At 36.2% G+C, this 26,868-nt stretch overlaps 2 protein-coding genes across 5 annotated transcripts; one reads left to right on the top strand and one right to left on the bottom strand.

The window, feature by feature from the left end:
- Window positions 1-7,937: 7,937 nt before the first annotated feature.
- On the bottom strand, window positions 7,938-12,788 carry LOC145223074 (uncharacterized). The gene is made up of 2 exons (XM_080089384.1): window positions 12,684-12,788; window positions 7,938-8,461 (listed from the first exon to the last, which is right to left on the bottom strand). The coding sequence occupies exons 1-2, from the start codon at window positions 12,715-12,717 to the stop codon at window positions 8,082-8,084; spliced, it is 414 nt and encodes a 137-aa protein (XP_079945510.1). The 5' UTR covers window positions 12,718-12,788; the 3' UTR covers window positions 7,938-8,081.
- Window positions 12,789-12,921: 133 nt separating this feature from the next.
- Window positions 12,922-26,003, top strand: LOC145223070 (cilia- and flagella-associated protein 69-like). 4 transcript variants are annotated; one of them, XM_080089374.1, is made up of 17 exons: window positions 12,922-14,698; window positions 15,006-15,118; window positions 15,618-15,743; window positions 15,831-16,008; window positions 16,066-16,219; window positions 16,282-16,453; window positions 16,510-16,640; window positions 16,754-16,917; window positions 17,031-17,249; window positions 17,393-17,558; window positions 17,698-17,825; window positions 17,901-18,083; window positions 19,230-19,443; window positions 23,705-23,898; window positions 24,473-24,670; window positions 24,781-24,990; window positions 25,784-26,003. In XM_080089374.1, the coding sequence occupies exons 1-17, from the start codon at window positions 14,600-14,602 to the stop codon at window positions 25,880-25,882; spliced, it is 2,748 nt and encodes a 915-aa protein (XP_079945500.1). In that variant the 5' UTR covers window positions 12,922-14,599; the 3' UTR covers window positions 25,883-26,003. The 4 variants fall into 4 exon arrangements, with proteins under 4 accessions (XP_079945500.1, XP_079945499.1, XP_079945501.1 ...); XM_080089373.1 differs by having other exon boundaries at window positions 16,279-16,453; XM_080089375.1 differs by lacking the exon at window positions 17,901-18,083 and having other exon boundaries at window positions 16,279-16,453.
- Window positions 26,004-26,868: the final 865 nt, after the last annotated feature.

Below are 26,868 nucleotides of genomic sequence, written 5' to 3'. Positions count from 1 at the left end.
CATAGGTTGGGAAACACTGCGCTAGAGAGCGTTTGTACAGAAAAATAAATTAAGCGCTTAAAAGCGACTAGGCTACTTGTCCTTGACATGTAGGCTACTGCATTCGCTTACCTTAAACCAGGGGTGGGGAACCTGCGGCCCGCGGGCCGCATGCGGCCCGCTTGCCTTTTTAAAGTGGCCCGCGTCAACATTTTGTTAAAGTACAGCATAAAACTTAACATAAAAAACAAAACAATAAAATGTTTATGTACAAATATTTACTTGAAATGACTTCGACACTTCCACGTTTGACGCCAAACGTACAAAAATTGCCACACATTCAACCACTTGCTGTATTTGTGACGTAACAGTCACTCGGTTCTATTTGTGACGTAACAGTCACTCGATTCTATTTGTGACGTAACAGTCACTCGACCTCTCCTTGCAGTATTTGCCATGTGGTGTTAGTTTTAAATTGATTTTAGAGCTATAAAATGTATTCGGTATAACGGAGCTAGGGTATTCCAGAAGAATGGAAAAATGTTAGTCGAATTAAGTGATAAACCTGAATTCCATGTTTGTTGCAAATAAGTAACAGCAAAGAAAAAAATCTGGAGCGATGAAATACAAAAAAATCCGGAGCGATGAAATATAAAACACTTGTGTGCTTAGGGCATTTTTACACGGAATTTGAAAATAAAAAAATATTTGGCCCGCCCGAAAATGTTGTGCAATTCATGCGGCCCGCAGTACTAAGTAGGTTCCCCACCCCTGCCTTAAACCAAGCAATATGTACAACGCCAGCAGCTAAAGAAAGTTTTTGCATGTAGCAGCGACTTCGTTAAGTAAATATTAAGCTAAAATAACTTCGCATCGCACAGTAGCCTAAATTGCTGCTGTTTCTTTGGTTGAATCCAACTGATTTGGTTATCCGTTATAAGAAATTTCCGTTTTGTTTGTGGTAGGGTACGAGTCCAAGTCAAGTCGAGTCTTTTCACAGCTGAGACTCGAGTCAAGTCAAGTCTTAAAAAAAAAGTGACTCGAGTCTCCCATCACTGCTCTCTAGCTTAGGCTATACGAATTTAAACCGGCTATAAAAACTTTGGAACTTCAATGGGGAACGTCGCAAATACATTTAATCACAAAACACATGATAATTAAACCTGTACTTCTTTCAAAGCAAAAACGTTAGTTAACAATTGGGTTAATTAGTTTCTTACGAAAAGAGAGTACTCTTTCATTTTATATAAACATATGTTATGTCACATGTCTAGGATACGTGCGGCAGTTTATCGTATCACAGACACAACTATAAACATGAATCAAATTCGGGGATTGTGCGTAAATTATCGCATGAGTTTGCAACATGTGACGTCAGCCTGAATTGCTCGGCACATGTACAGTACCCCGCTTAAATATACAACTATAAAATCGTACGACCTCATAAAGACTTCAATCTTCATCATATCGATCCCAACGAATTTGCCAGCAAATTCCAGCTTGTTAACCTCAGAGTTGCACGAACATGCAAGCGCGCAACAATCATCAACTTAATGGTTTGTAAAAAGTATACAGCGCTCTGGGGATGGTTTTAGCACATTGGTGTATCCTCTTTAGTAACTTAAATGCTTTAATAAATGTCTGGAAGGATTCCCTGGAACTATTTCACAAACACCTGGTTGGATACCACTGGTTTATACAATGTTAGACGACGAAACACCAATCACCGGCAAAATTTATTTAGTTTGGTTACTACATATGGTTGGTGTGAATTTGCGGGCAAAGAGCACCGTCCATCGTACTTCGATTGTGATTAACGAGGGGTGACGGTTTCGAGCATTGTATTAGTATATAGTACACTCACACAAACGTTTGATTTAGAACAGACGCAACATGATTGTATACTTCTATAAATACGGTTTTCTTAACATAACAAAACACGAAATAGTGAAATGGTTAGTGAAAATGAGCCATAACCACAATTTTAAGGGTTTTCTGCACAGAAAAGCACCGAATCGTTGCAGCGACGTTGGATAGCAAATGTATGGTGACACATTCTTGTACTTCTCGGTTTGTAAAGAGGTCGCGTTGTGTTAGAAAATCTCTGAACGGGGGTCGCACGATGCACAGGAAAAGAGAACCACTGGATTAAACGACAACTTGGTTTAGCATATGTAGCCTACTGACGTCTGACTTTCACAGTGTGACACAAGTGACAAAGTACGTTACAGCTTTATCTCAGCGAGAGCATTAATTTCCTAAATCAATAACATTTACGACAGTAAACGTAAACATGCACCGGCTTAATCAACATAAACATTTAAACAACAATTTAAAAACATCTTTTAAACAATTAACTGTTAAAAGATCAAGCACATTACGGTTATTATTACTGGACTAAACGACTGACAAACCTAACAATACTGTTTTAGGTAAAAAATCAAGTTGAAAGTCAAAATGGTTTAAAATACTTTGCAATGCTTCACCAATAAAGAATAAAACTCCTAAATTTCACGTTTGCGGACCTATGGGTAAACCGCTGTGTCGTGCATACTTTGGGAGGATCAACTTCAGATAACTAATGATCATGTTTGTAAATTTGAATAGGTTTTAAGTACTATCTTCTTTGGTCAAATGCAGTGGCGGCTCGTGCCTAAAATTTCTGGGGGTGCTGCTCCAAATTTTAGCCTTTATTGAACATATATAAGTTGGCAATATATAGAAAAGCCACATTTCTAGATTTCCAGCCATTGTTTTGCGTAGAAAAACAAGTAATACAAATCTTAATTAGTAACTCCATTGTGACTTAATTTTAGTTACGCAATAATGTACACGAGTGTAAACAGCAGACGGTATCATTTGTGTACTGTACAGTGTTGCCAGGTTGCGCTTTTGTCGCCGAATTGGGCTACTTTCGACATCGAGTTGCGGGCTTTTTTCATGAGTTGCGGGTTGCGCCTTTTTGGGCGGGTTTGTAAATGACATTTTCTACCGTATGACGAGTAATGATTGCATTATTATTGTGACGTGGAAAACGTTGTAAGTTAAATTTCGACAAGAAAAGAACTAATGAAACTGCCGAGCGTCGAAGACTTAACATCCAGCTGAGTAAAAGAATCGGGTAAAGTTTTGACGGGTAAAGTTGCGCCTTTCCACAATTTGACCTGGCAACACAAATTGTGTATTTTGTTTACTTGCATGGCAACGGGCCAAACTCAATAACATGAGGTAATAATGTGGCACAAAAACACACATGACACAGACTCGAAACGAAGCGGATGTTAATCCGGGAATAACAATATATTGAACAAAATAGTAATAAATAAGTCGAAAAGTATTTCAGTTGGACAACATTTAAGAATAACTGGTTATAACAATGACCACTTACTAACACACTTGCTATTCAGTCACTAATATGGATATGTTTCATTTGAGTAACTTATAGTGACAGTCATTGTTTCAACATATCTCATGATACATCACAGATTATTGCCACACAAAAAACATAGCCATAAAGCTTTTTATTGGTATCATAACTGACAAATTTAAAACCACATTACATTTGTGTCAGAAGTTGGTTATTTAAACATCTTTTCTTCAAATTTTTGTATACAGCCAATAATTGTCTTTCAGTTTGCTTATAATTCTTTTTTTAAAGTCCAATACTCCTCCAAGCTTTGAAATTTACAACACTCTCACTTAAATTTAACCCATATGATTAAACCTTGTGCTTCCTTTTTTAAAGTCCAATACTCCTCCAAGCTTTGAAATTTACAACACTCTCATTTAAATTTAACCCATGTGATTAAACTTTGTGCTTCCTTTTTACAACCAAAATGAATCATAAAGTTATAGTTTGGGCAAAATAATTGATAGCTTCTTCCTTGATTTCCAAATGACAACTAAGAAACTGTTTGTTTCTATTTAGTGCTAGCACTGCAAGTCTTTTGGAAATAATGGTGTACCTTAGAAAAAGTTTTCAGTGTTGAAAAGAACAGTTTTGGACTCATGGGAATTGCAAAAAGGATTTTTCATCTTAGTAATTTAACTTGTCAAAACATCATCTAGATTATTTTCAAAGTAATCATGAACATCAGATCTACAGAAACATTTTTATTTCAGTAAATAGCTTTACTTTGTCAACAATGGGATATGCTTGGTGGTCACTACTATCTTGTCTGTAGAATGTTCATTGTTAAGAAACATTTCCTGTGAAGCAATTTAGCAGCTACTGTTAAGAGAAACAGTACATGTCCATTATATCAATACACATGATTGCACTTGGTTGCAAATACTGTCCACATGGTGTGTTAAGAAACCAAACTTGAAATGGTCATCACTAAGGTATTTCAAAATTCCTGTTGCTTGTGTTGTCATCACTAAGGTATTTCAAAATTCCTGTTGCTTGTGCAATTGTTTGTTCTGCATTTAATATTGCCTGAATTTCAGTGAGGCATTTAACTTCACAGTCCCAAAGCTATTTTTCTTTGGTAGCATTCAGAACTAAAACTGAGTATTTCTTGTTGTTGCCTATTCCTGCATGACATATTTGGAATAGAAGATGTTTTATCCCATTTTGTCTTAAAACTTTTTAATTTAGTTATTTATTATAAAGGTGAATCGTGACTTTTCAAGGCGTTAGATGACCTTTTTTTCTTTTTCGAGGTGTTAGATACACTTTTTAATTCAATGATAACTGCAAAAACTGAAGTCCACTAACCTTCAAACAAATAAATTGATAGATGGCAAAATAGTTATTTAACTATACTCACTGCCGAACTTAAGAATAGTACACGCCTACACGGGTTTTGCTTTGGCACACAATAGACCCGGAACAGACGACTACATGCTGGATTGCCGGTTCACACGCTACGTGATTGGTGGAGCTGCGCGAGCCGCAGCACCCTTTCGCCTATTTCGCCTGGCATGTAGCTTTTCCAAGAGCGCATGCGCACAACTGCAAAACGTCATGAAACGTCACGAAACGTCAGGAAACTGGAACTGCAGCTCCAGCATAGATAACTTATTAATTTCATAATTTTTTTAATTTTTTTTAAAAGGTGATCAAGGGGCAAATTATGCTTTTTATATATTGCTATCGAATAAAAAAAATAAAAGTTATATATAATATTATATTATGAGTATTAATTAAAAATATTAGGGGGTGCTGCAGCTCCGCAGCACCCTAGCACGAGCCGCCCCTGGTCAAATGGTTGGAACAACCAGGACTGAGACAGAAAAAATACGGACAAAACCAATACGCGTCCCCTTCAGTGAAAAGGACCCATAATAAATGAAACAACACGCCTATAGTTACATTGCGAATTTGAAGCTACCAAAGGTTATGTTACATCTTACATTTCATTATGTCATTACCACTGAACGCCAAACATAAAATAAACTAAAAAGGTGGCTTTCTTATATATTGCCAATCTATACATTATATTTCCCATTTACCAATTTACTCTATACGCCATCTGATCTACTAACATACTTAATTGTTTTTCCTTGCAAAAACGAATGCGTCCCCACAGACGCGTAGCCTATATGCAATTAAATATCAGTATTAATATGATGCAAATAATTCTAAACTTTAAAGGAAAATTACAAAATGTTTTTATTCAGTCACAAAATCCTGATAAGTATTGAAAAAACACCAGCAAATTGCCACAGTTGCAGTATATGTACGTAGTCGTTACCGGGCCGTATAATTTTTCGGTTAAATGCTATAAAACATTTTGCCCATGCATCCCGGGGATGATAAACTAATTGCGTTTTTATTGCCAAAGATTTGTTTTAATAGAAATATTTAACAAAAATACAAATAAATTGAATAAAAAACTTGACACTTCGACATAAACGATATTTTTTGTGTATTGCAATAAAGACATAGTGATATTTGTTTACGCCTGTTTATAGTGTTTGCGCCGAGATATTTTTCGACAAAACTGCGTTTGTAAAGTCCATGACTTTGTGTAGGCCAGAGTTGCAAGCGGGCCCGAAATCTGAGCCCGAACCCGGCCCGAACCCGAAAGTATAAGCCCGAAGCCCGGCCCGAACCCGAAACGTTTTTGAGAAGCCCGTTTAGGCCCGAAATTTTGATTGACAGGCCTATCCACGAAAGCCTTGCAACAAAGGATGAGAAAGAAAAAAGATAAAGACAACAAACACAATGAACAATAGTAGACAATGAGGTAAACAATACGTTTTAGAGTAGGGTGGGTATTAGGTCAAAGCCAGAGAATTGTTACTAAAAAGTGGCGGCAACGGAACTTAAAGTAAGGCCCGTTTTCTGACAAATACCTAAGCCCGAACCCGGCCCGAACCCGGCCCGAACCCGAACCCGGCCCGAAAAGCCCGGCCCGACTTGCAACTCTGGTGTAGGCTATGCGTCATTGTTGGGGAGACTCGAGTCACCTTTTTCAAAGACTTGACTTGACTCGAGTCTCAGCTGTGAAAAGACTCAACTTGACTTGGACTCGTCTTTGTAGAGACTCGACTCTATTTCAACAAAACCGAAATTTCTTATAATGGATAGCCTGTTCAGTTGGCTTCAACCAAACAACAACAGCAATTTACTGTGCGATGCGAAGTTATTTTTGCCTAATTTTAACGTAACCAAGTTGCTGCTACATGCACAAACTTTACGCTGGCATTAAGCATTGCGCTCATTGCTTGCTTCAAGCAAGGTACGCGAATGCAGTACATGTCAAGGCCAAAATTCCATGACTTTTCAAGAAATTTTTTTTTCCATAACCTTATCAGACATGGTGTCGAATACACGCGTCATGTATTCGAATACTTTACGAAAACCTCTATGACTGTATTCGAATTCATGAATACTTTGGTAATTTTTGAGTGACAGCCATTCGAATAGTATTCGAATAAAACGAGTCAAGTATTTGTATTCATGAATAGTCGATCAAAATACAACGACATGTAATTCGAATAAACCCAATTAAGCATGTATTTGTATTCACGAACACTTACGTGCGTTTTGAGATGTAGCAATAGTTTCAGTTATTTGTATTCCAGAATTGTTCAATTGTTGTAAGAAGCATACAGTTCGCACCGATTTGGGTATTTGTAGTTGAGGAAAATAAAGGAAATAAAACCGCCCCGAAACTATAAGAGTATTCGAACAAAAAGTAACGTTTGTTACTTAAATTCGTAAAATTTTAAACCAACGAGCTTTGTTTTGCCACTTTAGCTTGACTGATTTAAATCTCCGTCTCATAAATTTCCCCAAATTTACATATGTTTGCTTCCAAAACATGCTTCACCTGTCATCTGCTGCGCACAACCTAATGTTGCAAACTTTGTAACACAATTGGATTTATGTAACACCACAATCAAAGTTTTATGTGTCATTGTTTCGTAATTCGAATTGTATTCGTAAAAATGTAGTTATGTATTCGATTTTACGCATCTTACGTTGCCGAAGGCTGACAACAATTCGAATTGTTTTCGTAAAATGTAGTCATGTATTCGATTTCACGAATGTTAAGTTGCCGAATGCCGACAACAATTCGAATTGTATTCGTAAACAATTATGGTGTATTCGAATTTGCTAATTCTTAGGTTGGCAAAGACCTACAACAATTCATAATTGTATTCGAATGAATTTACTCAAGCTTTTGTATTCGTGAATTGTTTGTTAAAAAGTTAACATCAACTATTCGAATTGTATTCATGCACTGTCGAACGAAAATCAAAATCATTCGAATACAGCATGACGCCGGCAAAACCTGTATTCGAATGCATTCGAATACGAATTGCCCCATGTCTGAACCTTATTCAAAAAAAATCAAGCAATCACCATAGCAAAACTAGTAAAGACGAGGCTTTGGTAATGCAGCCAATTTACCATACTTGCAACGAATAGAAAAAAGTACGGACCAAACTAACTAAATCAAAATACATCTCCTACTTCAACAAATTAAGCACAAGTTTGAAGCTGTAATCGCAAATTTATTTATTCTTATAATAACACACAGTGCACACTAAAGGTTAGAATGAGCTTGTGTATTGAATACCAATATACCTATCTCAACAAATCGAAAGGCTTTAAATCCATTACAGTATTTGCAAAAAAGAAGACACTATAATTGTAGTTTAAACTTTAAAGCGGGCGCAGCTTTGTAATGAAATTCACCAACCCATTTTTGATTTTGAGAATCATAGAACACTCCTTCACCCTTCAGTTTGCCAGAAGAAAAAGATCCTTTATAAACACACTGGTTTGGCCAGGTGTATGTTCCTGATCCATCATAATAGTTGTCACAAAATTCTCCCTTATACGATGCTCCAGTAGGATAAACAAGTTCACCATTTCCATTCATCTTGTCATTTTCCCAGTATCCTGTGTATACTACACCTGATGATGTTTTGTGAGTTCCAAATCCCTTTCTTTCAATCTTTCCATCTTCGTTTACTAAATACTCTCCTTTGTAGTGATCATTGTTGGGAAACATAAATTCTCCTAAGCATAAAAAAGTGTGTTTTGCACTAAAACAAAAAAATGAGTTATTCAAAATATCAATACTCAGTAAAAACTGTTCTGAAGTACCAATCAAAAATTGAAACTTGTAAGTGGGTGATTTTAACAAAGTTACTCTGTTTGTAATAATTGTTTTAAGTGATGTCTTAAGTAAAGTGTAAGAAGACTGCAAACAACCTTGTTTTCTAGTTGCTTACAACCATATCACTACAACAAAAGTGTCTGTCAGACAGTTTCTGAAATCTCTGAAAAGGTTCCTAATTTAACTAGAATAGTGGTTTTCCTATATATTGACAGTTTATATATACTACATCATATTTAACGATGTATCACATATACCATTTACTATATTTATAATGGATATATATTTGGCACCTACATTTCATTGGGTCCCTATCTTTTTCCTGGCACTTTATAACATAATTGTTTCTGCAAGCATAATCTAATGGTTCCCCACACATATGCATATTCGATTTGGTAACAGTAAAAATAGGGCACAATCATTGTTAGATATTTACCAATTTACTATACACATCATTTGATCTACACATATGAGTGTCCCCACACGCGCGTTTGTGCGGATTTATGGTAAACAAACATCCTGTTTTTTTTAGATTCTTAAGGAAAAACTTAACCAACTTTAGCCTTATTCTTTTTGCATCATTATTGTCATATAATTACAAACAACAGTAAACAAGAACAGGATAAATACTTTCAATTTAATCTCATGCTTTGACCTTGATATTGTCGTTCAAGGTCAGTTTTTAAACACAATTTTCCAAAACTAAAAATGTGCTTGATAACTTAATAAAACGACATAGAATAGCTGCGCAAAAACAGCTGATTTCTAATCACCAACACGATTGTCTCATAAAACGTCCGCCCAGATGTCAAGCTGAGCACTCCCGCTGCATTCACCCGCCTTAATTGTAAACAATTGAATTACTCCCTTGAGAGTTGAGAGTGTGAGACTTCTATCTGACTGACAGTGTACACATATTCAGTGTTTTTTTTAAGGTGTTTTAAGGATTTTTAAGGAAATTTCTCCAGCGGTTTCCCAAAATTTGGACTTATGGCTATTTTTTGCAAATATGGCTATTTTTGGTATTTAAATGAAACACTTGCAGTCTCTTAAAACTACTTAGCGGTCACCCAAACCAAACCTTAAAAAAACCCTGCACATATTATGAGCTGTAAAAGTAACTATTTGGCTGATTAAGGCAAATTTTTAAATACGAAACAAATAACCTACTGCAAACAATTGTTTAACATTTCAGCACATTAGGGCTTGTATTTCTGGCCTAAACTTATTTTGGGGTTCAAGGGGTAAAAATGGGTGAATCCAATAAAAAGTTACAAAATTCTTTAAATTGGGTTACACTGCACCAACCAAAAAAGCATGAAACCCTCAGATTATGTACTTCGGTCAGTACAGCCATTTTTATCTTTTTTGTTTTGGAGGCCTGTGGGTGAACCGCTGGGTCGTTTGGGGTCAAACTTCAGGAGGATCAAATTCGGAACAATAACTAACATCTGTGCAAATTTGAATAAATTTAAAGCACTCTTTTTTGACCAAACACATTTAACAAACCAGCGTTAGACAGAAACAAATATTTTAGGGTTTAAGGGGTGAAAATGGGTAAATCTTTTTTTAAGGTACAAAATTCTTTGAAATACCTTACATTGCATCAAACAACAAAGCATATAACTCCTAAGTAAAGTACTTTAGCCAGTATAGCCGTTTTAAAAATTTCACGTTTTGGGGGTCTGTGGGTGAACCAAGGGATCAAACAGGGTCAAAATTCACATGGACCATCTTTAGACCAATATCTATAATGTGTGTAAATTTGAAAAAGTTTGGACCATTCTTTCTTGACCAAAACGTGGAAACAAATCTCCGTTAGAAAGAAAAAAAAAAATATGGACAAAAACAATAGTCCCCTTCAGGGAAGGGGACCCATAAATAGCAATGCAACTGAACAATATAAAAATTGTTCATTCCAAATAGATTAAAAAAATTCGAGTTGAGCACATGTATACATTTTGCATAGAAAATAAAATTCGTTTACACAATTTACATATGATTAACATGTGAGATACAGCAAAACTAGAACCTTATTTAAGGAATTTCTGAAATTTAATACTTTTGGAGAAAAATAGTAACAAGAATTGTTTTTGGATAATGTCAGATACAAGCCTCAATGAAAAATAATCTGTGAGGAGGAATCATATAGTTGGTGGAATACTACTACGACACTCTTATGCTGCAGGTGCATAGGCGTCAATTTTTTAGCATAAATTTTCTTTTGTGGGGTGGCGAAATTTGGTCAAGTGGTTCCTTACGTGATCAAAACACACTAGGGTACACGTTAGGGTTTGTAAATGGTGTTCGCGGTTATTGGAAGGGAATAAACATGTACATTACTATGTACGCAATATTGGTTAACTTGGATGTAACACCTATGAAAGTCACATCACAAACCGCCCGTCTAGTTGTGGAGTTGTAATGTCACAATACGTTAGTGATGTAATCACAGCTGTGTACTGGTTACTGGCAGCAAAAGTGTATCTCGTGCTGGGTAGCGTTAATAATCCGTAGGAAGTAATGTGGTTGGCTTGGGATTGCAAAAGTATCGAATCGGCATTGTAGTCTCCACACGAAATTTGGGTATATGAGTGGTCACTACAATTATATTTTCCACACATGAAAACGGAACACTTATGTAACAAAATAATCCCCAACTAACATCCAGAATACATAAAAACGTGAAAATTGCAATTGTTAAGGTTTGGTTTGGGTGACCGCTAAGTAGTTTTAAGAGACCGCAAGTGTTTCATTTAAATACCAAAAATTAGCCATATTTGCTTAATTTCCAAATTTTGGGAAACCGCTGGAGAAATTTGGGGGACCGTTTCGGTCCCCCAAAACACGGGTGGCACTAAATACCGCATGTGACCACATGTGGCCGCATGTGACCGCATGTGATTCCTCTTAAAATACACCATGTTATGTGAAATGTAAGAATTCCAGCCCCATTAGGGGTAAAATAGACCAGATTCTAGATTGATTTTAATTTCAAACCTTCACCCAACCCTAATAGCTCTAACCGTCAGCGCTTTCTAAAGTCCGCAAAATTATTTTTTGGTAAAAGCATATTTAAGTCCTTCACAGATTCCTGCCGTGTGATAACATGCGGTATATATACCATGCGGCCACATGCGGCCACATGCGGTCACATGCGGCCACATGCGGTATTTAGTACCACCGCCAAAACACCTTAAAAAAACACTGGTTACGTCAAAAGTCTTGTTCAGACTTGATTTTGAGGAACAAACTTGGCGAAAATCACTGCAGCGAGTAGCGCAACATGGGTTTTCCCCATGCGTTGTTCAAAAACATTAAGGATTTCACATAGCTTGCTTTGCACATGCTCGGCTCGAAATATACCGACCATTCGAAAGGGCGCGTGTGAATGAAAGTAATGCACGAATATAAATGCGGCCAGGCAATTTCTGGGGTGGCAGCATAACTATTTTACAATGGCTGCCACCCCAGAGATTTTTAGTGGGGAGGCCGCCACCCCTGCCACCCCAGGATTTGACGCCTATGTGCAGGCGGTATAGTTGTTTTTTCCCTTAATTTCAAAACTGATACTTGACAATTAGTTCTAATACCAACCTGAACTCTTGGCATTTTCAAAGACTACAAAGTCACAATTTTTTCACTGTTACGACTCATACAAAACAAGGGTCACGTCTAAAACTGCGGGCCCACTTGGTCCACTTGGCACGCCCCATGCAATAGAAAAAACTGCGAGCCCACAGTTTTTATACTTGCGAGAGACGCGACAAGCACTGGATATAATGGGCCCGCGTTTTTTCCCTGTGAGTGACGTGACAAGCACTGGATATAGTGGGCCCGCAGTTTTTCCTTGCGAGAGCCGCGACAAGCACTAGATATAGTGGGTCCGCGGTTTTTCCCTGCGAGAGGCGGGCCAAGCACTAGATATAGTGGGCCCGCAGTTTTTATACTTGCGAGAAGCGTGGCAAGCGGGCCAGCAGTTTTTTAATTGCATGAAGCGAGCCAAGTGCTGGGCCAAGTGATCCAAGTGGGCCCGCAGTTTTAGACGTGACCGTACAAAACAAGAGCTTGTCATTTTTGTAGACGTTAAATTTTAAAATAACAACCATACTGTCATCCTACCTGTAAGTAATGATTGATTAACTTCTTGTCCCATACCTATGATAGTTTGGAATCATCACACTACTTACTGCTTTGCAAAATTTAAGCTTCCCCCCACCGTACAGTTGAGGTTGAGCAAACCAAATGGTTAATCGTCAGTAATCACCAAGGTGACGAGCATAAAATACTTTGAAAGTACCAGTACCAGTAGTTGGGTGGTAGAGGTCGATCATTTAAAAAAAGTTTAACCTGTGTTTGCATTTTTTGCCAAATCCAAATGTCAAAACGTCAAGTACACCAAAAATATTTTCAGTTAAGTTTATTTTGCTTGGTAATAGAAAAATTTTTGAACACTTTTTTCTTGGATAACACATCTAAAAAAGTATTGCTACATTTTTAATTTTATTACTTAAAAAAATTATTCACTGGTGAGTTAATCATTCACTGACACTAAATAAACATTAAAGTATAAAAAACATAGAAAAAACATTGGTCGCCATGGAAACGATTGAAGCCAGTGCTTCCAAAATCCTAACCCGATAGGCACTGCGTTACGAGGGGCTTATTAAAGATATCTTAATACTTTTCAATAAGCTGTTTTTTAGCAGAAGAAACAGGTAGCTACCATATTTTATTGGACTATTTTTGTAGCTGCTATTAATTTCAGTATGGCCGACAAACAGAGGGTACCCTACGCAGTTTTATCGCACTGTTTATTTGTTTATAGAAGCAAAGCGTTAAACGGGGGTAGGTTAAAGGTAGAGATGTACCGAATCAGCTAAAGTTGGGTTCGGTCGAAACCGAATATTCGGCAGTTTTGCCGAATAAATTCCGAATCATTATGACGTCACGCGAAGGCATAAGCTTCGCGTTTGCGTTTGACACCAAAACACTAGTTTTTCTACTAGGCAAACAATTGTGCTACACAACAAGATAGTTGTGTTTCATTAACATTTTAGCCTTGTGAGGTTTGAGGTTGCCAGCCTGCCAATAAATTACTGAATATTTCGTCTGGGGTGGTTGTAACGATAATGCTTAAAAAATCATAACAGTTGATGCGATTTTACTTATGGCGTAGTTTGAAAGATGGAGTGGTACCAGATTGAGCAGAAAAACATGTTTTACGCTTTGAATTTGTGTTAAAAAAAGATTCAGTTTCGGCCGAATCGCAACAAATTATTTGACTGAATCCGAATCTTTGTAAAAATAGCCAATTCAGCCGAATAAATTCAGGAAACCGAATATTCGGTACATCTCTAGTTAAAGGGAAGTTTATGTAAAACTGGTATGTCTAACGCAGTGGTTACCAACCTGGGGTTCGCGTACCCCCAAGGGGTCCGTGGAGGGAAATATTTTTAGTATCATTACCCAACAGTACAATATTTTCTAGTTTCTAAACCTTTTTACAATCTGGCATACGAGTGCAAACTGTAACTGACAATAGACTTTATAGTTCTTTGTTTCAAGTTTTGTAAAGCAGAAAATCTACATCTTGATCGAATTAATTGCAACACTAGTACAGAACTTCATTGAAAATTAAGACTGTGAAGATTGATTAAAATGCTGCCCCAAATAGCGAAAGTATAGTAACAAATAATGCAAGAAGTGAAAAACATAGAAAGACTTAAATTACGTTGGGGGTCCGCAGACCTATGACTTTTAGAAAAGGGGTCCGTGACTACAAAAAGGTTGGGAACCACTGATATAACGGGTTAACCTGGGATCCAGATTGCTAAGTTTGTATTGTAATTTTTGAGTTTAAAACTGTTTCATGGGTTAGCAACTTAGCATCATAAGGAGTGGGACTACTTTTTGGTGGTTTTAAAATAGCCTAACAATTTTACGTGGGAAGTAATTGTATTACCTATGTAGTGTGTAAAAAGATATTTTTAAAAATATGATAGGTGACATAAAATGTGAGCAAGTAAACATTGAACATGTCTGCACAAGCGTCCTTGAAGGGACAATCAGAATCCTTGAAAAAAATACCGATTGTGTCACACATTATCACTGATGATGGGGCCAGTTTGTCAAAGGTATGTTTTTTGAACTGTTTATGCTTAATTTTGAATGAAGTTGACAGACGCGTTTAAAAAGCAAAATGTTTAACATTTAACTATCTCTCATCCAAGTTTTAACTTCAAAACCAGGGTTCCTGTTAGCTTTTAAGGGACTATTTTATTCCAAATTTATTTGAAAGAAATGGTTTGAGATATTTGGTAAAAAAGATGTAACATTAAATAATAAAAACTTTTAAAACAGTTGCATGTTTTTGTCATTGAATAGTATTTTGGCATACCAAATTTTTTAATTGGTTGTCTTTTTTGTTTTTGCTATATCTAGGGTATTGCATTAAAGCCTATTGACATGAATCGCGTTGCAAAACTGCTCACAGATCCACATTCAGACCAACTGTTTGAAAGACACATACATGCCTTACGGCGAATTGCTGATAGGTAAATTTTATGTGTTCCCTCATTCCCATTGGCGTGATGGAAGTGATTGATTGGTTTATGGGCGGTCGAGAATGGCTTCTGCAACGTTCTTACTGAAAAAAAGGCTGTAACATTTTTAGTTATTTGCATCACATCGGCGGTGGTCGAATAGAACGATAAAATGCATGTCACTTTGAGAAAGAGAGTTAGGAATGATTTGGGGCACACCACTGCTTCTAATTTTTGGCACAATTTAATCTTTCCAACACACTGTTGTCATTAAAAAAAAACAAATCTAAGAACAATTTGTAACCTTTGGCACAACATGATTTATTAGGTGTCTGTTACACTATCTGTTTTTTTTCAAAGAAGTTTCAAGTTTTTCAAAAATTTGCCTTACACAACAATGCTCAAGTTAAAGATAAAGATAGGGAGTATTTTTTGATCTTTTTTTTAAATTATAAGTAACATTACCAAAAAGTTTTAGAGTTTGGGTTTATCCATTTTTATATTGTGACAGGTACAAAAATGGATTTTTCCTTAAAGATCTTGTGCAAGTTTTCAAAATTTTAAATGTTTGCGCTGATCGGATATCATCACAGGATTGTTACATTGAACCTATGTGCAGTTTGCTGCGAATTTGTGGGTCAGTTATAAAACATTGTTTTTGTTTTTCAACCGTTTAGTTTTAAAGTAAATGATATGTTCCATTAGTATTATCTTCAATTTTAAGGTTGCCATTTCTTAAAGAAAAAACATCAGATGAAACAGTTTTTGCCCAAATTGTTGTTGAATCTATTGCTCAAATGGGGTATTTGATGCGAGTTCCAAATGGAACAGTAAGATCAGCACTTGCTGATGCAATAATCTCATTGTATTGTAATCCACCGGAAGTGTCTGAAATATTACAGGTTAGATTTTGTTATCAAACTTGTATGTAAGTTTCTGTATGTTTATTCGGAAAACAGGGATTGAGACCGACTAGTCACAAATACAACAAACATATGATTGAAATGAGCGATGTTGCTGAAACTCTGATTAAATCATTGACCCTTCTTGGTGGAAACCTAAAAATAAAATTAAAAATAATGGAAGTTTTACAAAAGCTGTCATCTGATTCTGGTAAGTAATATTGCAGTGTAAGTGAATATCCCTAATAATCATGTGCGCATTGGGGACAGAAGAAAACTGCAAACAGATGCTCAAAAGTGATGCAGCATATCATATTTGCTGCCACATGAATGCTTCTGACCAATCTGGATTTCTTTTGTTTATTTCTGTTGAAATTTTGTGGAATTTGCTTGAATTTGGAGGACAGGAAGTATCTCATCAGCTTGCCAATCTTGAATGTGTCAAGTAAACAAAATTCTGAATTTATTTACCCTCTCTATTGAATTTGTTTTTTAATGTAGTGCATTAAAACAAGCGTTTAAAGAGTTAATGGTCAGTGGATGTTCCAACTACGAGAAACAACTGAGAAATGATCTTCTTGTCATCACAACATTGGTTGCTCAAAATCTTGATTCTCCAATAGTTGAGACAGGTCCTACTTTTACTTTTGTTTCTTAAAAATTCTGATCAAACATGACAAGATCGGGATGTTTTGACAATTTATTATAATATTGTAGAAAAATTTTCTGTTTCGTGTTACTACAGGATTTGCTAAGCAGCTGATACTTTTTGCAACATTTTCTGAGGTAAAAAGTCATAACCCACTCGTCAAGTCCTTAAAACTAATGCAAAGCCATGAGGATTTTGAGTTGAAAAAACTGCTGATCAACATGTTGGAATTATTAAGCAGAGATCCTGCTGCCATTCAGGTTTGTAGTTTTTTGCATTGGCACAATTATTTATGGGATTCTTTTCTGAAGTTGACTTTTTGATTTCAGTTTGTCTGTGCAACTAGCAGTAAACAGTATTATACACTTTTTAGCTTTTGTCTGATGGTAAAGTCCTGCTGTCACTCTTTCACTATGTAAAAGCAAATGGAACCAAAAAGTTACCGAGAGAGTGGTCACCAGCCCAGTTTGAAGAACTTCAACTGTATGCAATGTCTGCTCTTAGTAGGCTTGCTGTTTTATTAGTTGAAGATTATGTGACTTGTCAAGGAAATACTAGACTTTTGCTATTGCTGGAATGGTGTGTTTCTGAGGTATAGTACTTACATGCAATCAATCTCACGACAGAATTCATTGTACCATATAACTTACATGAGTTGAATCACAAATACACCTCCATAAAAATGCTTAAATTTTGATGTGTGGGTTGTAAATTCAAACACTCAATTTATTTTAGACGAAATTTGAAGGTCATGGCAATTCCTTCCATGGGTCTGGTGGACGAGGAAACAAGAAAGCCCAAATGCGATTTTGTTTGCGACTTCTAAATGCCATTGTATCTAGTGGCAATGAAGCAACTGCACAGGATCTTTGTGACCAAGGGGTCATTTCCCAACTTTTAAGTGAGTGCAATTGTAACAAATGTACAGTTTATACAAATGGTTTGTAGTTTGATTGTTTTTGTTGCTCACAATAGTTAGCACATAAGCCCGAAATGTGATTTGTTATAATAAACACAATGTAAATGTGTTTGGCAATTAGATATTTTGCAAAATTTCTTTGTGGAAAGTGATGATGCAATGGATGTGGAAATGCAGTGTGACATGCTTTATATCTTGTCTACTCTTTGTGAAAGTGACATCCACAGAAAAGAATTGTTTGGTAGACAGGTAATACACAATTATCATAGTGATTGGATATTACGATGTATAAATGTCCAGAAAATTTCAAACTTATCCATGTAGGGGGTTGATGTTTTGGTCGATTACATGAAAAACAATCCTGACAAAATATCAAGTGGGTTGGGTCATCATAAACTCATGTTAGCTGCTGTTGATGCCACATGGTGTTGTGCAGTAGGATGCTTTATGACTGAAGACTTCTTGCTTGAGAATGAAGGAGTATTTCTTTTAATAGATCTTTTGCAAGTATGTGTTAATGTAAAACTACCAAATTATTTGCTAACCCTTGTATGCATTGATTTTACGCAAATTGTTTTTTTTATTCTTTTTTTTTCTTTCCAAAGTTGTCCAACTCGTTTTTCCATCAAATGTTTGATGGATTTGGGTGAAATTTACACAGATGGTAGATATAGTTATGTAGATGTGCATCCCACTTTGTTTTTGTTGAGAACCCCAGTATTTATCCCGCTAGCCCACTAAATTGCGTTATTTCCTTCCTAAAGTTTGTCCGACTTGTTTTGCCATCAAATGTTTGATGGATGTGGCTGAAACTTATACAGATGGTAGATATAGTTATGTAGATGTGCATCCCACTTTGTTTGTCCCAATAACCCTAGTATTTACCCCGCTAGCCCCCTAAAAAAAAATTGTAAACAGTGTCAGAATTGGCTGAAATTTGGATGACTTGAAGAGTATGCCATTTATAGGCGTTGATTGTTGTGTTTAACCTTGTAGCCCCAACATTTACTCAACTAGCCCCCTAAAATAAATGAACTTTTAAAAAACGTCCTAATTATATGAAATTTGCAAAGTTTATTGAACATACTAAGTCCTCAAATGTTATGTTTTGCCCTGTAGCACCACAACTTAACCAACTAATCCCTAAAATAAGTCACCCTTTTAACAATGTTCGAATTTAATGAAAATGGGACAGCTTGTAGAATTTGCTATTCACAGGTGTCCATTTTTTTGTTTTACCCCTTTATGCCACTATTTACTCCTTTTCTTTGAAAAAGAACGTTAAATAGGACATACTTCAAACAATATCTGGAGTGAATCTAAATTTATATAGTTGGTACTCTACATAGTATTATTATTTAAGCCCAGTGCCGATCACTGTGTTTTACCCTACGACACCCGACTTTCTCATGGTTATCTCTTGAAATGCATTATTTTCAACTTTGCATGTGTGGGGACCCATGAGTTTCTGCCTCGGGAAATGACTAAGCCACTAAGGTTATAAAAGATGATGGCTAATATGGGACCCAATACAAAATAAGCATAGGAAATATATTAATGTTTTAAAATAGGTTATAGTGTAAATGCAACAACAAAATGTGCTAAGCCACCCTTCTAGTTGTTGTTTGAATAATTGAATTCAAATGTGTGAAGGCCTGTCCCCGTAACATGCACAATCTCATACTGGGTTGTTTGTTGGAACTGTGTGAAAACCCTAAAACTATTGCTCACATACACACATGGAGAGGCACCAATGATGTCACAGCCCCACACTTACTTATACATCTATGGCGGGAAGAAGAAAAAAGAATTGGGTCCCTACGAGATGAAAATGGTGCCATAGCTGATGTTGCATCTCCCATATCAGGTATGATCCTTCATTCCTGTTAGAAGTGTTTTAAAGTTGACCAGGAATTGTCCTTATTTTATTCTTTATTCCACTCTGCCTGTCGGTGAATGCACTTTTGACATAAAATGTTTTACCAATTTAAAGAAACTGCGCAGAGGGTAGATATGTGTAAACTGTATTCTGTACACCTATTTGTTTATTAATTTGTGATAATGAGACCAGCCATATTGCACCAACTACTGACATATTTTTGTATTAGTTATCTTTTTGGCACACTTTTTCCATCATTGATACATCAAAACAAAAATAGTGGTTATAAAGTAGTGGTGTGTCATCAGCTTTCTTTGAATTTACCACCTCTGGGTTAATTTAGCCTACAGAAGAAACACATCATGAAACAATACGCAAATTGAAAATTAGACCGTTTATAGAAGATAGCTTTGATTCATTATAAAGCCCTATTAGTGATGGTCATATTTTTGAAACAACAAAATTGAAATTTGAGTAAATAGAAATAATGTGATTTAAACAGAGTTCATACCAATGATCAAAGTTTCTCCTACCAAAAGCCCAAAGTAACGCAAGGTGAAAATGTGTGTATATCTCCTTCCCTAAAGAACATATATTGCTGTCATTTTTTTTCATCCATTGTGAATGTACCACGATGCATTTGGTTGTGAAAGAGTGGTTCAAACTCATTTAAATTTACGCATGTGACATGCAGGTGAAGTTGTTTTCTGTGAATTTTGCTGCCAGGAACACCCAGAGGCCCTGTAAATGGGAAAATTTGACTATACTTGTTTAGTATATGACGGAGTATCATGCTCTGTTGGTTGGTATATTGCAAAGTATTTAAAATCAGTTTGTAACTTTAAACTTGGATTCACCCCTTCAGTTATTTTTTGTTTATAAGTCCCTTAGCTTAAAAATACAAGTTTAATTTGCTGGAAATTTATAGCGTCATAGAGCCATACTTGTTGTTAGAGGAAAATTGTGTATCATTCAAAGTATTAGTAACCTTCACTACCCCAAATATGGGTCAAAATAATTCGCACTAGACCATTAGACATGCCTCAGAACTAGACATAAAAATGTGACAGGGTGAGAAGTGATCAATAGGTACTGTGAAAACCTCTCCTTGCAGGTTGTGATTGCATTTCTGTATGTTAGTAAGTTAGAATGCTGCAATGGGTTAAAACAGAAGTGTGCAACCTTTATCACTAATGGGTCAAATACTGCTGATGTGATTAGACCACGGCCGTACCATTTTATAACACAAGTTGACTTCACTTTGTTGCGTACCTAACATGCATATATTAAGTTAACAAATACCAGTAAAATGGCAAATGATTCTAACTGCATTGTTAGACCGCAGAAAATTTATTGACGGATTGATCGCATTGATCTGCACAGAAACACAAAAGAATTGGAATTACTGGCTAGCACTGCTTTAAAATAGTTTAGTGGTCCATACTTCATTTAAAATCTAAACATCTTCGCGGGCTGTACTTTATTCAATAGGCCGTAGTTAGCCCGCAGGTTGCACACCCCTGAGGTAAAATGTCACTGAATGGTCATTGTTGGTTTGGCAGTTGATTATGACATATTGATTTCACTCTTTTTTTTTTACTGGATATATTTCAAACAGTTTATAGAATGTGCCATTATGCGGTATTGAGTGTTATGTTTCACCCCATAGCCCCTGTTTGATGTCAAACTTTAAACAATGTATGAATATGATGTATTTTAGATAATTATGGGTCCCCTTCCCTGAAAGGGACACATATTGTTTTTGTCTATATTTTTTTCTGTCTAACGTGGATTTGTTACCACATTTTGGTCAAGAAAGAATGGTTCAAACTTTATCAAATTTACACACATTATGGATATTGGTCTAAAGATGGTCCATGTGAACTTCGACCCCGTTTGATCCCTCGGTTCACCCATAACCCCCAAAACGTGAAACTTTTAAAACGGCTATACTTGCTAAAGCTGATGATTCTGGAGTTTCATACTTTTTTGATTGGTACATTGCAGCGTATTTTAAAGTATTTTGTAACTTGAAGTTGTATATATTCATTTTCCCCCCTTTCCCCCAAAATATTTGTTTGTTTGTTCACATGTTAATGAGGTCAGAAATACAAGACTTAACCTGCTGAAATTTTAAACAGCTGTGGATAGGGTGCTCCTTGTTGGCTGTTAAAAATTTCAGTGCAATCGGCTCAGTAATTACTCTCACAGCCCCAAATATGTTTTTACATGCTGTCTTTTGTCAAATTTGTGCTCGCTCAGTGCACAGCTGACGCAATGGGAGTGATTGGCGATAGTGGCACATGGAAAAAATGCCTCTGCTTCATGCATGAACACAGTCGTCACTTGACCATTTTCTCGCTGGTTGGAATAAAGATGTTACGATGTTAGTTATATTGCGCTGTAAACGTTAATGTAGGTCAACTTATTCGTGTTTCGAAACGCAGAGCGACAACGCAGCACAATTTGTTACACCTGTGTAACGTGACTGCTCAAACTGAAAGCGTTAATAAAACTGTTTCAGAACAGGTTTTGGACATAAAAAGCCCAGCTAAGCAATCGTATTGTTGGTATGTAGAAACTTAACGGCACCAGGGAACGCTATGTGCGGATTAAAAAATCATAATTCAACAAACAAAGGGCTCTTAAGTAAAAAAAATGTTGAAACTTTGTTAAAAGTTTAAATAGTTGGACTCATTCATTTTCCTCCTCGTGAAAACCACGCGCAACTCCATGTCGAAAAAAGCCCAATTGGGCGTGAAAAGCGCAAACCTGCCTCTGAAAAGCGAATATCTCGGCCTCGCGCATAACTGGACATGCTATCAGGCAGTCTTTTTGCACTGTGCAATTAAGATATGTTTGTAGATCATTTAAATAATTTAGTTATGCAATTGTTCTATCACACAGTTTTGCGTCTTATGGCGGTTAAAGACAGGCCCCTCCTGCCGCGATCGGCGCCATATCTTTATCTAACAACATTTGCATGCCGCGAGACAATGATCGCTAACGGAAATGAAACCATGAAAAATCGACGCTAACCTCTGTTGTCTGGACCTTTGCATTGACCCCAAATTCTTACCTACCATATGCATGTGCCATTCATCCTGTTACGAATTTAAAAAATATGTGTGTGAGGGGACACATTGGTTTTTGCTTGCAAAAACAATTATGTTATAACAGGCCACAAAAATATTGGTACCATACTGAATGTATCCATCAAATATATATCCCTAACAATTATGGATGGTACGTAAATATGGCACAGTTTCTGTAAAATGGAATAAATAGGAAAATCACTATTTCAGTTTAACAGTGGTTGTGCCCTATTTTTACTGTTACCAAATCGCCTATGCATATGTGTGGGGATCCATTAGATTATGCCTGCAGAAACAATTATGTTATAAAGTACCAGGAAAAAGATAGGGACCCAATGAAATAGGTGCCAAATATATATCCATTATAAATATAGTAAATGGTATATGTGATACATCGTTAAATATGATGTAGTACATATAAACTGGCAATATATAGGAAAACCACTATTCTAGTTTATATTTCATACAGCATGATTATTTAAGCAGATTAATTACTGTACAAGTACATTCACAAGTTTGCAAGTGACCCATAAGTTTTCATAAGTTATGTTGTCTAATACGGGACTACTCATAAAATAAGTTTGGGAATATATGTACATTTAAATTAGGCTGTAGTCTATGTAGAATGTGGCAAGCCACCCTTCTGGTTTGTTTGTGTATGTCATTCTATGTGTTTTCAAAAAAATTAATATATTAACATGCGCCTGGACACAAATAGCCCAGCTAAAGCTGAAGGTTAATTTGCGGGGGAATAGAGTGTTTTTGTCTGTTTTTTTTTTCTACCAAATGCAAAATGTGATGTACAAAGACAGTTTAATGATCTACAAAGACGGTTTACCAAAAGCATTCTGTTTTTTTGAACCATTTGTCTTTTGTGTCTTACACATATGTGGCTGCAGAATTAGCAATTGTTATTAATATGATCTGCTCGCAGAAACAACATTGTTTTTTAATGCCAGATAATAATAGGGACTATATTGGAGTTAGGAAACAAATGTATAACCAATGTAAGGGTTAGAAATTGTGTATGCAGCATTTAAAAAGGGAGTAGAAATATATAAATTGCATTATGAAATAAACCCTTTATTATGTTTTTATAACATGTACCTGTTGCTTGCTGTTTCTATGTAACCTTACATTTATTAAAATACTAGGTGAGATGCAAAGAGTACATGCAGTTGCGCCACAATCATCCAGTGCAGCTTCATTATCTATTGTGGATGTGTCCGAAAATCTTAGGGCCAAAGTCTTTGCTCTTTTTACAAGACTTGGATTCAGCGACTTGCCTGGACTGACCACAGAAGATTATGTAACCCTTGCAATCATTGAAAAATACCTTGATTTTAAGGTCTGTTTTGCTCTGATTGTTTCAAAAAAAATCGAAATTGTTTGTATTGGTCTGGGTGTTTGACTTGGGTACAAAATTTGATAGCATTTGTTTCCTGCTGTTTAAACGATAAAATAACTAATTGAATGTTGAAAAAACCAGCAATAGCTGTTTGTATTATTTATTTTAATCTTTTGATAACTCCACTTCACACACAACACATTCCTAGAGTTTTAATACATCCAAGCATGTAACGAAATCCTGTGAACATTTGACAGTTAATCCCTCACAGGCAGTGGTGGGATTTACATTTTTTGTCAGCTGGTTCGCTGATCTCATAAAATGTGTAGTGGTATTTAAGTTTTCAATAGTGGGATTCAAAATTGTTTCATTCTAACTGGTTCCCTGATCTCATAAAATTTTGTGAGACGGTTCTATATAACTGGTGAGAACCGGCTGAACCCCATCACTGCTCATAGGTACTTTAAGAATGAAAAGTCAGCATGTATAAAAGCATAAATTTAGGACATATGTGTTATGAACAAGTATTGTATGAAAGCAGCACTAAGTTCTCAGATATTGTTGTTTTGCATAGTTGGGTGAAGTTTGGAGTGAAATCTCAAATGAACTTCCTGTGGAGGGAGTTAGACCAACCACTCCTGACCAAGAGGCGATGGACACCATAACAAGAGCAATTGTAGAAAGAGGAAAAGGTGTTTCAATGTTACAAGCAGAGCTTTTAGAAGCAGAGAGTCAACAGGACTTACATGATGAGAAGCAGTTTTACGTGGAGGTAAAGACATGGTAGATTTAACATGTAAATGTAATGAAAATCCCTTTACAGGTTCATGTTTTTTTTTATTAAATGCACATATGGGTACAAACTTTTCTGAAAATGTTCAGGTGAAAGAAAACCACAAACAGCGTGAAAAGTCAATTGAAAGTTGGAATGATTATGTAAAACGAACCTCAAACTATCGACATTTGGTTAACTGCAAGAAGCAACAAGACAAATCTATCGAATCATCTAGGGCCAAACCTCGTTATAAAGATCAAGCAAAGAAGCTTGCAGCAATGTTTCATGAAACTCTTCTCAAGAAGTTACACACAACAGTATGATGCGTAACTATAACCAATCAGTGTTGTAAAGTTTTAAGTCAGAAGTCCAACTTGAGTTAGTCTGTTAAGATTGTTGTTAAATCAATTTCATATATGGCTAAACATTGTTGGGCTGGTCACTCATTAATCATAAAACATAAATCACTGTATACTTTATGTATTTATATATTTATCATATATAGGGTCTTCTTCCTGAATGGGTCATATTTTTATTACACTTTTATTTGTTTGGGGGCATTTTGGTTTGGTATTTTATTAGTTTGGCTGTTGGACCCTGCAATTACCCCACTAATGGGTTAAATTTTGAACAATGTTTAGTAAAATTAGGACAGTTTCTACAATGGGCGTTTCACCTTGTAGCCCCACCACCCCTAAAATCTTATAATAATGTACACAGCGAATGATTGGATAACCTGTACTACAAAAAACATGGTTAATTTTGTGGTAAACCCCATAGCACTTTTACATGAATTTAACAACTTTGCATGTGCGGGACACATGAGCTTTTGCCTGCAGAAATAAGCAAGTTATAAGCAAATGGCAAATATGTGATGCAATGTAAAATATCGACACTGAATTTGCATACTGTGAAAAATAAGTGATGGTGTATATTAATGGCAATAGTGCCAAGTAACGTTTTTAATTTGGGTTGAGTTTCAAATCAAAAGGTCTTAACTTGACTGATGAAATAGGTGCAGGTTTGTATTCACAACAGCGGTAAAAAAATTACAGAAAATAATGTCAACTTCGATTTTTAAAATACTAACATGCCATGAATTGTTTGCAGACATTCCAAGGACGGAATATCACTGTGGAAAGCACACCCAATGCGCTCACTGGTATTTCAGAACGACTTCCACAAGAAAACAGTGCCTTACTTGCTTAAAAGTGTTGTTTGGTTATATCACAACCATGTGTACTTTTTGTATGATTTTAAATGAGTCACATGAAAATAATGCACTTCAAGACGTCACTGTTTTTCACAAATACAGCGATAAATAGTTCTATTCGTTATCTGGACGTATTACTACACCTGAATGTTGTTCGAAAATGTTGCTACCACCGGCCACATTCCAAGTCAGGCTCTTGTATTTTATCTCTTTTACACAAAAACATTTTTGTTAGACCAGATTCAATAGCCACTATTCCCGAAAAAAAGTTGCGATGACGGTAGCCTACCCCAAGTTATATCGATATCGAACAGTGCTTACTACCAGAGGTCGGAAACTTGTACCTTTTTTGGTCCAAAAGACGTCAAAACCAGACCCAAAGTAAGACGTTCAAAGTTGGACGTCGGTTTGACGTCACAAAGTGGTTGAAACGTGGTACGTATTTTGTGTAAAGAGCAAGTTCAAAAAACGAAAAAGCGGACCCAAATTAAGCCGGAGCGTGGAGATCGGGTTGTCGTCGCAACTTGTTTATTTTTATCACTAATAATGGTCGAAACCTTGTATACTTTTGGTGTGAATGGCAAATTCAAAAGACGTCGATAAAAATGGAACCAAATTAAAAGACCTGTTTAGCTTGACATCGCATTGACGTCGAAATTTAATTGTCCATTTTTGGGTATCTATTCTGCGTCGTTATTTTCATGTCCAAAAGACGCCTGCTCTTATCCGTAAGAAGTCACACAGCAGTCCAACACCTTTAAATTTAAATTATTTTAAAAAAGTACACACATGAAAAGTACACGAAAATGTATAGGCTACTAAATGTGGGATAAAAACCAGTGATCGACATAAATAGAACCGCATGCGCAAAGCTACAGGCTGGTAAAAAAAATCATAATTGTATAACACTTAATAATGAACAAAACTGTCGAACAAAAAAATAGTGACGAAATACGCAAATAACGACACAATAAAGGGCATT

The sequence above is a fragment of the Phallusia mammillata genome, chromosome 4 (genome assembly GCF_965637545.1).
Source record: "Phallusia mammillata chromosome 4, kaPhaMamm4.hap1.1, whole genome shotgun sequence".
Classification (NCBI taxonomy): domain Eukaryota; kingdom Metazoa; phylum Chordata; class Ascidiacea; order Phlebobranchia; family Ascidiidae; genus Phallusia; species Phallusia mammillata.
This window is presented reverse-complemented; position numbering and strand designations above follow the sequence as displayed.

Excerpts from the sequence above, each read along its gene's own strand:
- LOC145223074 (XM_080089384.1), bottom strand. The coding sequence starts at position 12,717 with ATGGGACAAGAAGTTAATCAATCATTACTTACAG. Across the intron at positions 8,462-12,683 it reads TAATCAATCATTACTTACAG|GAGAATTTATGTTTCCCAAC; the intron begins GTAGGATGACAG and ends TTTTATGCTTAG.
- LOC145223070 (XM_080089373.1), top strand. The coding sequence starts at position 14,600 with ATGTCTGCACAAGCGTCCTTGAAGGGACAATCAGAATCCTTGAAAAAA. Across the intron at positions 16,009-16,065 it reads AAGTGTCTGAAATATTACAG|GGATTGAGACCGACTAGTCA; the intron begins GTTAGATTTTGT and ends TTCGGAAAACAG. Across the intron at positions 17,826-17,900 it reads AAGAATTGTTTGGTAGACAG|GGGGTTGATGTTTTGGTCGA; the intron begins GTAATACACAAT and ends TTATCCATGTAG.